General features: G+C 37.5%; 1 protein-coding gene across 5 annotated transcripts in view; it reads right to left on the bottom strand.

Annotated features, from left to right (window-relative positions):
* The window catches only part of LOC106668556 (solute carrier family 12 member 6), a 468,955-nt gene that overhangs the window by 398,648 nt on the left and 55,942 nt on the right, over window positions 1-14,365 (bottom strand). For 2 of the 5 annotated variants that reach the window (XM_024225291.1, XM_014397417.2), the window contains exon 1: window positions 7,494-7,541. The exons of the other annotated variants lie outside the window; for them this stretch is intronic. In XM_024225291.1, coding sequence (XP_024081059.1) covers window positions 7,494-7,526 — 33 coding nt within the window. In that variant the 5' untranslated portion in view covers window positions 7,527-7,541. Of the gene's footprint in view, window positions 1-7,493; window positions 7,542-14,365 lie in introns of those variants that run through there. 5 annotated transcript variants of the gene reach the window in all.

Below are 14,365 nucleotides of genomic sequence, written 5' to 3'. Positions count from 1 at the left end.
TAGTCGAGTAGTCTGGCTATCAGGCCGGCGGAAATGTTGATGCGATCAGAAAAGGCTACGCCAACTCTTAAGATTAGGAGGGAATGACGTTTGAGGGAAAGAAAGAACTCAAAGACTATACAAAGAGGACTAAAAACAGTTCTTTTGCTACATTGCTACCTTACGCAGTTAACCCTGATCAGTTTCTGGTAAGACCGGTGCTAATTGCTCTGCTAGAACTGGACACAACCGAACAACATACAAGAAATCCTAGAAAAAGAAAATTTTAATCTATAGTACAGGTATATCGGAAAAAGACCTCAGAAGCTCCTTCAAATCTAATCAATAGCTTCAAAATGCATTATATACCCGGTACGAAAAGTCAACTTTGGATTGTCTTCTACGATAATTACACAACGTTTTCTAAACATACAAGGCCAGCAATTTGGAGGCCAATCTTGGCTGTTATACATTACACATGTTGCATGTATAGCTTTCAATCTTTCTAACTCTCTTCTTTTCTAACAATCTCCATCTAATTTTATCTCTCCTCCTCTTTCTCATCCTATCATATCTCTTTTCTAACACTCTCACACACAATCTCACACTCTCTAACTCTTTATCTCTCTCCCATTTACAAACTCTCTCTAATTATCGGTCTCCCACTCTCTCTTTTGCTATCAATTTCCATTTCATTTTATCTCTCTTCCTCTCTCTCATCTTCTCAGTCTCCATCTCTCTCTCTCTCTCTTTCTATCAATATATATCTATGTTGATTTCTTTTTCTCTCCTTAATCCAATTAATGTCCATTTCTCTCGTTCCCTACCTTTCTCTCATTCTTATACTCTCATTGTATCCAACTGCATTTTTCCCTTTCACACCGTCTCTCTCTCCCCCTCTCTCTCTCTCTCACTCTCTCTCTCTCTCTCTCACTCACTCTCTCACTCTCTCACTCTCACTCAAACTCTCACTCTCTCTCAAACTCTCATCCTATTAATTTCCACCTCTTGCCAACAATCGTTTTTAATGTGAGGTTTGTTGAACTATAAGAAATACTTATCCTGTTTTTCCATCATCGTGAAGGTTTAATTTTTGCTGTGCAACGCATTACATTTTATATTTTTTATAAATTACTTAGGTTAGACACGTTGTCACCGCCTCTGGTTGTTGCCACCCAAAAAACGGTGTCCTGAGGGAAGTAGGAAGGGGTGGGCCCTCATTGGCTCATCCCTCAATTCCGGCTTCCAGCCAACAAAGGATGGAAAGGATAAAGTCAGGTGTTGTGTGACTTTCAGAGAAAGAGAAACCGATTAAAGCATATTGATTAGAGATGATTAGACCGATTATATTTTTTTATGGAGAGTGTTTAAAACGTTCATTAATTTTAATGTGTGCTGGTCAAAGTTTCATTTTAATTTATTCTTTATCTTGTTGTAACAATTTTGATTGATTTTGGTTAAATAAAAGTTTTATTAATTTATTTCGTGTACATTTTTCCTTATCTACACTGCCTTTGATAACTGTAAGTATTTTTCTACCTGCCTTGTCCATATTTCATTCTGGTATATCTCCTGTTATGCTAACGTTATTCGACGAGATAAATGGGTTTTCCATGTTGTAAATTGTGGATACGTATCTACATGTAAGTTCACCGACACGACGGCATTGTTTCCTTATAGCCATGATGAAAATAATTTTTTTTATATGGTTAGGGATGGTTAGGGTTAATTACTGCCATCGATAAACAAAACTAAACTGAAATAAAGATATACTGAAAAAAACATTTAAAAAACCTATTTTCAATGGCCGGCAACATATTCTTTCTTAAATGAATATGCACGTAAAATTGTTGCATTTCTCAGTAATTGCACTCCTTAGCAGGAATTTTCCACAGCACTTCATAACACTATGAAGACTTCGGCTATATTCTGTTTATTACTTCTCTTATATCAACGAAAACTCAATGGCCAAGGAAAAGACGATTTTGTTCATCTAATTGTAACTTTAGAGAAAGCTTTAGAAAGTGGCCAAAACTTTTCTATGTTTAACTCTTTTGTTCATACTGTTATTTTATATCTTTCAATATTAAAGTTTATATTTATCTATATGTATATTTGTGTATGCAATCTATCTCTTTTCAATAGATGATAGTGCTCTTGCTAAGGAGTGCAATTACTGAGAAATGCAACAATTTTACGTGCATATTCATTTAAGAAAGTGATACCGGCGGGTATTCCTCTGGTAGCCCGGCCACCCATATCATTTTTGTTCCTCCAGCGTAACTGATGGTTGGAGCTACAACTTTGGCCTTGTGCTGTACATGGGGTGTGAATGGCTTTACTTTCTTTCTTCATCCGAGTTTTTTTGGGGTTAGAGATTGCTTTCTAGCCCTTTTACTGGATGGGTGAATGATCGTTTCTCCTGTCTCCAATTTTTCTTTTTTGATTCTGGCCTTTCTATGATCGACCATCTTCTTTGCTCCCTTGGGTGTTTTCCTCCATTGTATCGTCCTCAGGTACCATTTGGTTTTAGCACCGCCTAGGCCTTGCCTGAGAGGATCTACTTTTCTCTTAGCAGCTCGGCGGAAACGATTTTCTTCCCTTTTGGTTTCCCAAGGGGGGGGTTCCTTTCTGTTTTGCTACTTGAAGGTTCCGGGCCCTTCGTTTGTGTGGCGATTGGTTTCCCACGTAGCATCTGCTGTTTTTCTTTGGTAGGGAAAAGTAGTCTCTCCGTTTCTCCTGTGGACTGAACGTCCGGCTGAAGGCTTGTCTCCAGATTTCTGTGAATTTTTGAATCATGATATCCTGCTTCAGATTTATTTGGATTTCATTTGCTTTACTGATAACTCATAAGATTCCCACGAGTAGCTAGGGAACTAAAAATTCCACTCCATCAGGACACCTAAATGGAGTAAAGCTAATTACTCTCTGAGATCGCCCGCTATCAAAGAGGTACCGTTCAAGACAGCCACTTAACCTGTTTTCTGTCTAGCCTCAAGACTCTATGTGTGAAGGGATAGTGGGACAGGGAAGGAGAGAGGTTGGGTTCTTGGACTTTGTTTTGGGAGGAGTGGTTTGAGAAAGTGAGTACCTCACATAAAGGGTAAGACACCAGAGCTCCCTTACCCTATTCGCACCGTGCCCTGACGTGGATAATCAATTATGAATCCTTCCGTCAGGCCGACGACGAACGTTTCCCCGAATCCACTATTAGGAAGTGGGGTTGGTTTCACTGCAAGATACCTCCTCCTCCCATCAAAATGAATAAACCAGCATTCAAAAAATGAGAATGGCACAAGTGAACACCCGTCACGCTAAGGCTGCCTCGGCAGTAATAGTTTGGATGTTCACAGCACAACATCTATGGGCAATTCTCATCCAGGAACTCTGGCAGTGAAAGGACAAATCAGAGGTTTGCCCTGCAAAGACGGTGAGGTTGTATGGGATTCCAGACAGGAAAATCCCCGTGCATGTATATTAATTAGGAAAAATACTAATTATCTCTGCCTTGCAAAATGCATGTCCAGAGACCTAATCCCCGTCAAAATGGAGATAACAACGGATGGGAAAAAACAAGAAGGAGTGGTAGCATCGGGCCACTTCACAGGAGAGGAGGACCACCCTCCCCCTGAAGAACTGCGGAGTCTGGCTTACTATTGCAGCGAGAAGCACGTCCCTCTATGGATGTGATGCCAACGCACACCACCAAGTCTGGGGAAGTAACAACAACAAGCGAGTTGAGTCACTCATAAAAGTTTTGGTGAAGGAAAAATTAGAAATACTTAACACAGTGTCACCCCTACCTTTGACATCAAAGCGAGACGAGAAGTATTGGACATTACCCTTTGCAGCTATGCCCTACACAATGTGATAAGAAATTGGAGGGTTTCTGGTGAAGAGTCGATGTCAGAAAATAGAATACTAAGGTTTGACATCGAAACAGGTAGGATAGACCCTACACCATAAAGAAACCCTCGAAACACTGACTGGTTCATTGAGATGGTACAATACATTTTAAACCATGCAAAAGTGAAAAGAATACCAAAAACCTGCAAAGAATTGGAACTTGCGTTACAGAACTCACAGAAGGTATAATTTATGTGTATTAGTCAAGGTCCTCTTTGAAGGAACCCAAAAATGGACAAGAATCAACCTGGTGAAAGAAAGAACTTGTCAAACTAAGAACTGAAACTAGAAGAACATTTAGTAAAACCAAAATAGCAAGTAACTGGGGAGAATAAAACAGGTTACTCACCTTGTATAATCACGCTATTCGCAGGGCGAAGAGAGAAAACTTTCGCAAATTCTGCGGCGACATGTCCTCAGTATCAACAGGAGCTAGATTACATAAGGAAATAGCAAAGGACAGAGTAGATATAAACACTGCCCTAAGGAAAAAAGAAATGCTCTTTCTAAGTACACGTTATCCGCTCCAAGGGAAGACATGAATAGGATGTTTGAATTTAATGAAAACTTCCAAATAAACCTAGGTACCAAAAAAGAATGTGAACGAGAGGAAATCCTCCTTTAAGAACGGCACCATCTTTTGGTTCACAGATGAATCTAAAACAGAAGAACGTACAGGGGTAGGAGTATTCGTTCTTGGAACCAAATACACAGAACCCATGGGAAAATACACCAGTATCTTCCAAGCTGCGATCCACAAATTCGAGAGATGTACTTGACTAAGGTTACAAAATCAAGAACACAGCTATCATGTCAGATCAAGCAGCCATCAAAGTTCAAAGCTCAAACATCATTAGTTCAAAGATTGTGTCGAACGGCAAAACCAAATTAAACATATTAGATACGCAGAACAAAGTCAGTCTCTGTTGGGTCCCAGATCATATGGGAGTAGAAGGCAACGAGAAGCGGACACCCTTGCAAGAAAAGGTGCTGCTACACCGCTAATAGGATCCTTTTGTGGCATAATAACCAACACTATCAATTAGTACCTCAGGCAGAAGGAAAAAAAGTAAATGAGGGAACAATGGAATTCACTCATTGAACACAAACAATCCAAGAACATCAAAGGAAGCAAGAAACAACTGCGAATCCTAACAGGACACCGCAAACTAAATGGACATTTACAGAAGTTTGGTATAATCCAAGACGGCACATGCAGATTCTGCAAAGAACAGAGGAGACACCAACACACTTTTTAACAAACTGTGGTGTTACACTTGCCCGCAGGAGGAAGTGGTTTGTGATGTACAATGTGCCTGTAGAAGAAATTCAACCACTGAAACCAGGCCTACTAATCAAGTTCCTTGATGAAATAAGACTCACCGGTGTGCTAAAAGCACATAACGGGGGATACGATAGCTCTTAAAGGAGGCAGTATATTACACCCCCCTAAAACATCTACATCTACATCTTTTCAATAAATACGTACCAATATTTTTTTGCCGAAACAAAGAAAGCGCTACTTTATTTTCGGAGATGAAAAATTCATAGTAAATCAGTTTCATTCATAGATTTTAATGAATTTCATCGTAACTGAGGACGCATAAATTGCCCCGTTATACAAAACGGCAGAGAAAGCACGAATTAGCTCGAATAACAAAATAACATGTAACTATTGGCTTTTGGACCGGGGGGTGATGTTCGCATTTCATGCATGGTGAATAATTCTGCATTATTTCTGCTACCCATGTGATTTCTCCACAATCCGAGGTCCAGTGTGAATTGATCGCATCTTCCCAATTCAAATTCGTTTTATCAACATTTCCAAATTTAAATTTCAGTCGGTGAGGGTGTTTAAATTACAACTCACCCACTCATATTTCATTTATTGCTATTTTAAATATTACATATATTAAACGCGCTCCGCAAACATGCCACCAATGTGGGCAACTCTTAAATATAGATGTACTCTAGTTTTAATTCGGGTAATATCGATCCTCTTATATTGGTTTTCTCAATTTTTATAATGTTCTACAATTATTCGATATAGATGTATAGGCAAAGAAAGGTAGCCCAAATTGGATGGCAACACTGAGGATGAGGAGTCTTGAAGTAATTTTAGAATGTTGCAATGAAAACATCAAAACTGTGACTGTTGGTTATTGTAAATTATAAAAGACGTCATTGTTTATTTTCTGTCTCCTCACTCTCTCACAGACACTCTCATCCTCTCTCTATCTCTCTCGGTCTTGTCACTCTCCCTCTCAGTTTCTCACACAACTATTTTCTCTCTATTTTTCTTTATCTATCTCCCAATCGATCCATCATTCTCACCCCCTCTCTCATTCTCACTCTCACTTACTCAAGTTCCTTCTCTCTCTTTCTCTCTCTCTCTCTCTCTCTCTCTCTCTCTCTCTCTCTCTCTCGCTCTCTCTACCTCTACCTCTACCTCTCTACCTCTCTACCTCTCTTGTCTCAATTACAATACCTTCTTTGTCAAGATTACCAACAAATTGAGGACATGAAACAGTTCATTATTATCACGACGCTTTCCAACATTAGACTTCCAGAAACATTTCAACGTCTTCAGGAGTACAACCAAACTTGTAAAAATTCAATCATATCAGCTCATGAACACCAATATCGAAACTAGATCTGCTAACCAGCATCAATCATTTGAATAAAAAATAAGGGCTGGAGGGAACACATAGGATAGAGTGAAAATCAGCATGGTAACTCATACATATATTCACACTTATGAAATTGTAGTTAAGAACTGTGAGGAACTCATCTGAAGGACTGTGATAAGTTAGTTGATCAACCGCCTATTCACGCTGTTTTGACCAAGATGCGGTTTGGCTTGACGCCATTTTCAACTCTTTGTCGCGGTCGATGGCCCAAAGCCAAAGTTCGAGAAAACAGGAGGATGATCAGTTCCGAAGTAAATTGGCGACGGTTTTTCCTAAAATGTACTGACATATTGTATGTATTACATACTATACATTACCAAGTAAATTTAGTCTATTATTTGTATAACAATAGAAAAAGATTACCATTTTATACTTTTCCACACGTCTTCTTCATGTTAAATAAAATTATTTTTAAACAAAAATATTCATTCACTCATTTATTCAAATCCTCTCCCTACCTCCTCTTTCTCTCTGTATGTTTCTCTCTCTATGTTAGAAGGACCATCAGAAATAATTAATTAAATTTTCATCCAACGTATACAATGATCACATCCATATCAAACAAGCCTGTTTCTATAATCTAATTTATACCAACTTCACGAGTTGTTCGACTAGAAAATAGTGTTCGACTAGGAAAAGAAACACAAAGTTGTGAAGGTGTGCTTTGGAGAACATCGAGTGATTGATTCATGGGCGTAAGGACGAGGGAAATGATAAATTGTCTTTTAAAAATCGGACCGATTCTATCAGGTTTGAAATCCTTTCTTTGATTGGATAATGATTGGATTCTTGGATTGGATATCTGATATTGGACGAGCCAGTATCAGATATTATTTTCTTTTTCGCCATTGCTTTAAAACCAAATTGAACTTAGACTTGAAAAAAATTGAAGCAAAATAAAAACTATTTAATCATTACCTGTCTCCTTTCTGATTTCCATTTCGAACGCATGACTTTCACAAAATGAATCCAATTAATACTTGTCAAAAAGTTTTTTTTGTTTTAATCCAAGAAAACGAATTCTAATTTATTCAATAGACACTTTCCCTGAGGTGGGCTTTATCTCTTGAAACTTGAAATACTAAATAAGAGAAAACGGAAGAATCAATACACTGTCTGTGGTCGCTATGGAACTTTATCTGACGTTGCACCCCCCCACCTAGTGTAAATAGAACCTTGTATTTTTTATGTATTGCTCGGAAGCAAGAGTTGGGGCCATAGAATTTATTTTAAACTAGTTGGAAGGAATAATTTAATCTTTTGTTTTTAGTTTTTCATCAAAATAGATTGTAACAGGAAATACATGCATCTATTATTTACAATAGCAGAGTAAATAACATGGCAGACATTACGGCCACGGGCATGCATTTAAATGTAGAATAAACATGGAATACTATCATTAGTTTCAAGCAAATAACCCGTAAACCGACTCTGCTGACAATACTTCTGATAACTAATATTGGGTTGTCCGGAAAATAATGCAGGATTTTGGTATTAAACAAAAAAAAAGAAACTAGTTACTTTAAAGCAATGTTCTTTAATCAAAATAANAAACTTAAAATCCTGCATTATTTTCCGGACAACCCAATATAAACCCCCTTCCCTCGCTATGCGCGCATTATTATAATTTGTTCATTCTCAGCTGTAAACCCCGTCTGAACAGTTGTAGTTTTAAGCATTTGTTTGAGGGAATGATTATCTGGAGTTCATTAATTCCTGAAAGAACTTCATACTTTCAACAGCGCTATTATACTTTGACATTCAAAATTATAAACTTTGGTTTAGCACTGGTGTAACACGAATGTTAAGAGTGGGGAGAACGTGTACATCACTCAAGAAAAACTTCATTATATCCAACTTCACATCTTATTTTTTTCCAACCTTGACACTGAAATATTGTCATGATTACATCTACATTTTTGTTTCTCAGATACTCTTTTTTAAATGGGAAATTAATGGAACATATAAAAATTCATTTCTTTATGCCAAAATTTGGGTGATTAAGAAAGACGGGGTTGTTTAACGATCCTATTGACGATCCCATCAGCAAACAAACCCATTAATGGCCTTCAGTAACCATTTCTCCTATTTGGAAGAATGTTTCAAGAAGATATCACACCCAACATAACCTAAATTGTGGCAAATAAGTTTTAACCTTCGCCGCATCACTTTCCCTCCAAGTCAGAACAAATTTCTTCCTTTCCTTGCAACCAATGTCGTCCGATATTTGGGATTTAATATCACCACAAGATTTATTTGGAAACTTCTATTAGAAAGAATAGAATTGAAAAGACGATATAAACTATTTGAAAATTCACTTGACAACCGCTCTAAACGCCTCGTCTACATTCATTAGTATATCCAAGTGAACTGTTGGGTCCAGCCAACCCACAACCTACAAAGAATCGACTCACTCCAGTCTGAATTCTATGGCAATGGATTCGTGGATCCATTGCCCAAGTTCCCAACTCTATGTCCGACTTTCATGACCACACACAGACCTTCAAATCCCATTTGTCCTCGAAACCACTAATATGAACAGACGATTTTGTAAACCCCTAGACTCTCATCCCAAACCACAACATTCAAAGGTTCTAGACACTCATCTGAAATTCATGGAACCATTGTCCGAAATCTCTATTTCTCATCCAACCTCTTACTATGCACACAGACCTTCAAACTCTATTTGTTTTCAAAACCGCAGAAAGTCGATACATATCCAGATACACACAGATAAAAACATGGAAACTCAAAAAATCTTGTTTTTTTAACTAAATAAAACTAAAATTGCCATAACTTCAATTGTAGCATTTCAATATATTTTAATCATTTAAATTCGCTAATTTCGTGGTCCGCTTGACCAATTAAATCATTACAATTAATTAAGGTTTTTAGTTGAGATGAAAAAAGCTAATGGCACGAGAGGGATTCGAACCCACGACCTTCGGCTTGATACGCCGCTGCTCTACCACCTGAGCTATCGTGACCCCGATCCACNAGTTGATGTCCGAGTGGATCGGGGTCACGATAGCTCAGGTGGTAGAGGAGCGGCGTATCAAGCCGAAGGTCGTGGGTTCGAATCCCTCTCGTGCCATTAGCTTTTTTTCATCTCAACTAAAAACCTTAATTAATTGTAATATTTTAATCAGCTGAATTCAATTTAAAAAATAAAATAAAACAAAACACAATTGAAATGTAGAAATAACGTTTACCTGTGGTTACCAGCGTTGGATTGTAATATTCGTGCCGTCTCCAAATCAATAGTGACCTAATCAATTTATAATTGTACCGCATTATGCACTTCAATCACGATATTAAGAAGTCAAAACGACATGGAACAACAGTTTATTGTCATTTTTCAATGCCCCTTTACACTTTTGGAAATAAAACTTGAATGTCGTGATTTCAAAATTATATGTTATACAGACGGTTTCCTTTATAGTATCACATTAACAGACACGCATTTCTATTTGTATCATTGCCAGCTTTATGAACAATTATGTTTACTTAGGCGTCTGGAGAAAGATTAACGTTGTGAAACCGGAAAGCGTTTGGGTTACTGTGTGTAGATGACATCAACAAACATACTTCAAATAGGAAAGACCGTTTTACCAAGCGTTCTTATCGTGAACTTCCTATCGCAGAACGAGTTAGTTTAGGGTTTTTTTCATGAATCTATACTTGTTTGCTGACTGATGTGTGTACTTTACATTAAGGTTTTGCAATGACGGGTGTCCATCTTATTTAGATGTGCATCATTGAATCTTTTTTTTCGTTGGACATGCCCTAAAGAAAGTTTACTTTTTTAATGTTTAAAATTTTGTTTGTCAATTGAATTTTTATTGATTAACATTATTAATTGAATTTTCAAATTAAATTAACAGGCTTACGCCACTAAACTTGAAAACAGTCTAAAATATAACTTAATGGGATGTACACCCGATGGGATTTTATGATTTAATCCCCTGAGAGTAAGTTGTTTCATTAAATAAGAAAATATTTTCTGAATTAATCTTCAGCGAAGGTTAGTTATATTGTTCCGTTTACGGAAGTTAATTTCTTTCTATTCTCTCCCTACTGGGATTAAAGCTGTACAAAATTCTTTGGGACTGAAGCCAAATGAGTGAGGTATAAATTTCACCGACATCCACTCTTCATTCCCCAGACATTAGAAAACTCATACAATTCACCCTTTCGAAGAGGGCGGAAGACTCCTAATGACCTTTTATGCGACCTACAATCCGACGAGGAAATTGACCTGGTGTAAAATTTTGATGGGAGAAAGTCTGTATTCTTCCACTAAAAAGGGAGTAAAAACACTATATTGCCGTAATATCACACTACCGTATAAAATTACAACAATAAAAATACTTCAAATAAAAACGTTTTCCTAGTCAAAAAAAATAGAGCCAATGCGAGAATTATGTTACCTTTCTAAAAACAGTGGAAAACGTCAACAAGGGAATACTTAAAAAAGCCGTGCCATTTCTATTTTGAAAAAATTTATAACAAATTTGGCACAACACAAATTCACAATTATTTTAGGTAGGGTGTGAAAAAGCGTTGTGGTTTGTGTTTTCAAAAGACGCAAAGAAAAATTATTAGGTGGAAATCGATAAGGACATAAAAGAAAGAAAATGGATGGAGATTGATAAGAACATAAGAAAAAGAGAGAGAGAGAGATTTATGCAAAACAGAAATTGGTCAGTTTTTTCTTTTGGCAGATCGTTTATTTTCTCATTTGCTTGCAGTATTTCGGTTCTTAAAGCACTATGTACTTCTCCATATTTACAAATTTGATTTAGTTAAGTAAAATATTATCGCAGGAGTATACTACAGAAGCTTTACAGTCGTAAGGGAAACGGACTAAATTACTTTCTAACAATGTTCATAAAATATTAAAGATGGGAGTAAACATGAATATGGCCGTGGTTTAGTATTACGTAGGTCAGCTGAAACTTCTTAATAAAACCCATAAACAGCTTTTAAAAAAACATTGATATTTTTCTTAAGAATCATTTAAAAACTCGACATACTCTGGGATTAGATTATTTATTTGCCATTTTAGTAGTTCCAATATAAACAAATATTAAGGGAAATGGTAAAAACTTAGTCGAACCACTTTTTTGGAAGATAACAGTTTCAGTTCAGGGGCGGTGAGGTGTGTAGAAATTCAGCCAGTTCGATGAATAATGAAAGCTAAACCTGACCAGTCGGGACGAGCGGTTGATAAAGGGGGAAAACATCTTTTGAAACATTTTGGTGTTTACGACCGAAAAAAAAACCCGGTATTAAATAAATGAATGGCCAGGACCGGTGGTGGTGCTTTCAGTGAAAACGCCTTTGCCTTTAAACCGCTGCGCCACCCCAAACCCTAGGTCACGATTGATCCACGATTTTAATCCTCCCCCTTCCCCTAACGAAATCCGAATCTTATATGGAGATATGATAGCAAATGGCAAAATTGCCAATTTTAAAAAAGCAATAATCCCTCACGCCTTCACATTTACGATACCGTCACGATTACCCTATATTTATGTAAATATAGAAATACTTAGATTCATACATTTAATTAATTAACATATAAATTTTACCTCTCAAAAAATTGATTTCCTACGAAGAAATAAAATATCTTTCGGAAGATGGAATGAGTACGAACGTGTAAGAATTTGATGCAACGGACGAATCATGACTCAACGATTTAACCATTTTCAAAAGCACGAATGGTATGCTTCCATCAAGGTTTAAATTAAAGTAGCAACGTGTTGGTAACAACGTACTAGCAGTAACTGTCAGTGATTACGTCATTATTGATTCGCTGTCCATATATTCCCAGAACACACGAACAATTATCCCAATCGATTCCATCAGACTGGATAATACTTCTGTTGGTGCACATATGACCTACTTTTTTGGAGTCTCCTCATCGTTTTTTTTTCCGATTGAGTGGGCTCCAGATTTAGCACGTGATGATTGGTCTGCAATTTAAATTTTTCAACGCCTACCTTTGTGTAATTATTGCATGATCGTTGCGCAAATTAATTTTAATTTGAAATTACTTCTAAACGCAAACAATTAACCTATAAGTCAAGAGGCATGAACAGACAAATAGATAAAATAAAACATTAGTCTGATTAAAAAAATAATAATAATAATAATAATTAATTTAAAAAAAAAAACCTCCTGCATGTATGGGTAAAACTTGTACCATATGTAAGTCTACGGAGATTACAAAATAAAATATTATAGAAACAAGGAATGCTTTTCTATATTTTAATGTCCCGAGAGCGCTCAGGATTCTCAGTACTGTCCAGAGGCCAGTGTGCCTAGGCGTTAAGCTTGACGCACACTAGGTCGGTGGCGCGGCGTGGCGCGGAACCGACCACCAAGAAGAATACATTGTAATGAATGTAACCTCGCACACTAGGACGATAGGGCGGCGCGGAGCAGTAGGAAGATGCCAGATTATGTCGGAAATCGTTGAGTTCGGGTATATTCGGCTGACCTGGACGCCATATTTGTAAAGACGAAGCCAACGATTGTGACGTGGGGACTCCTGGAAATGCAAAATCAACACTAAACCGCAGAGCTAGTCAGAGAGGGAAAATTTGACCACCGAGCCCGTGAGCAGTCCAACTTAGTGTGGGGACCTTCACAATTCCGCGCCGCGCCGTCCTGCCGACCTAGTGTGCGCCCAGCGTTAAACATTATTAACTGAGGTTCGTAAAATGGATAAAATCGTAAATAAGGAGGGCTATAAAAGGTAGTCACCTTTGTGGACGGAACCAGTGCTGGATGGCTGCGGGTCCCCTGGACGGGCGCTCCTTTCAGGGTCTGTTGTAAAATTATGTTTATAGCCTTCATAGTCAATACCAAGGTTTAAATAGAAATACTCAATTGAACAAACTGAGAGAAAGCGATCCCAGGTTATGCCCATTATATCTAATATATAGATGGCTCTAAGACAATGGGTCAGAATTCTGAAAAGCTTTGAGCAATATGCCAATGTCTTTCAAGCAAAGTCTTGAACACTGTGCCAGGCTAGGTGTTGCAAAAGAATAACCATCTACTCATTTTAAGATCAAACTAATGGAAACTACCTCATTGGTAATAAACCCATATTTGCTTAGTGATCATAATTGAGTATATTAATAATTCAAATTAAGTATTCTTTTTATATAAAGTTTTTTGGTTGAGATGAAAAATTTGAAGATAAGGAAAAAAGAGGGAAAAGTCGAACGGTTGCAGGTAGAGATGAAGAGAACGAGAGGGTCGAAGTCACCATACCTCAAGTGGCGTATTGAGCCGAAGGTCGTGGGTTGGAATCACGCTCTTGACACGAATTTTTCATCTGAACCAAAAAAACCTTAGATGAAAAGAATAATTAATTGGAATTGGTAATGAAATCCAGAGCCTTGTGGAGTAGCATTAAAACCATGTAAAACTCAGCTAAATAACCCTTGTATGGACACAGGGCACACATTTGAGCAGAGGCCATTGATAAGTCCCTTGGGTGTTCTTATAATCGATTTCTACTGTATAAAGTAAATTAAAAATGTGTAGAAAAAAATTAGGTTTTAGGCGGAGGAGTTTTAAACCAAAGAGAAGACTGGCGAGTCTTTTTCCTTTGGAAAAACTCGATAGATGGGAGACCGAGATTTTACAGTGCCGTTTCGTTAAAAGTAGCTGTGTTTTATACCACGGGATTTTCTTCTGCTGAAACGAGCCGGTGCTTATTATTACGCCCGGGCGACTGTGAACCTTTCCCGCAAATTGACATCGTCGTAATT

This window comes from Cimex lectularius, unplaced genomic scaffold (genome assembly GCF_000648675.2).
Source record: "Cimex lectularius strain Harlan isolate CLEC.00 unplaced genomic scaffold, Clec_2.1 scaffold21, whole genome shotgun sequence".
NCBI lineage: Eukaryota > Metazoa > Arthropoda > Insecta > Hemiptera > Cimicidae > Cimex > Cimex lectularius.
The sequence above is the reverse complement of the archived record's forward strand: the minus strand, read 5'-3'. Positions and strand labels throughout refer to the sequence as shown.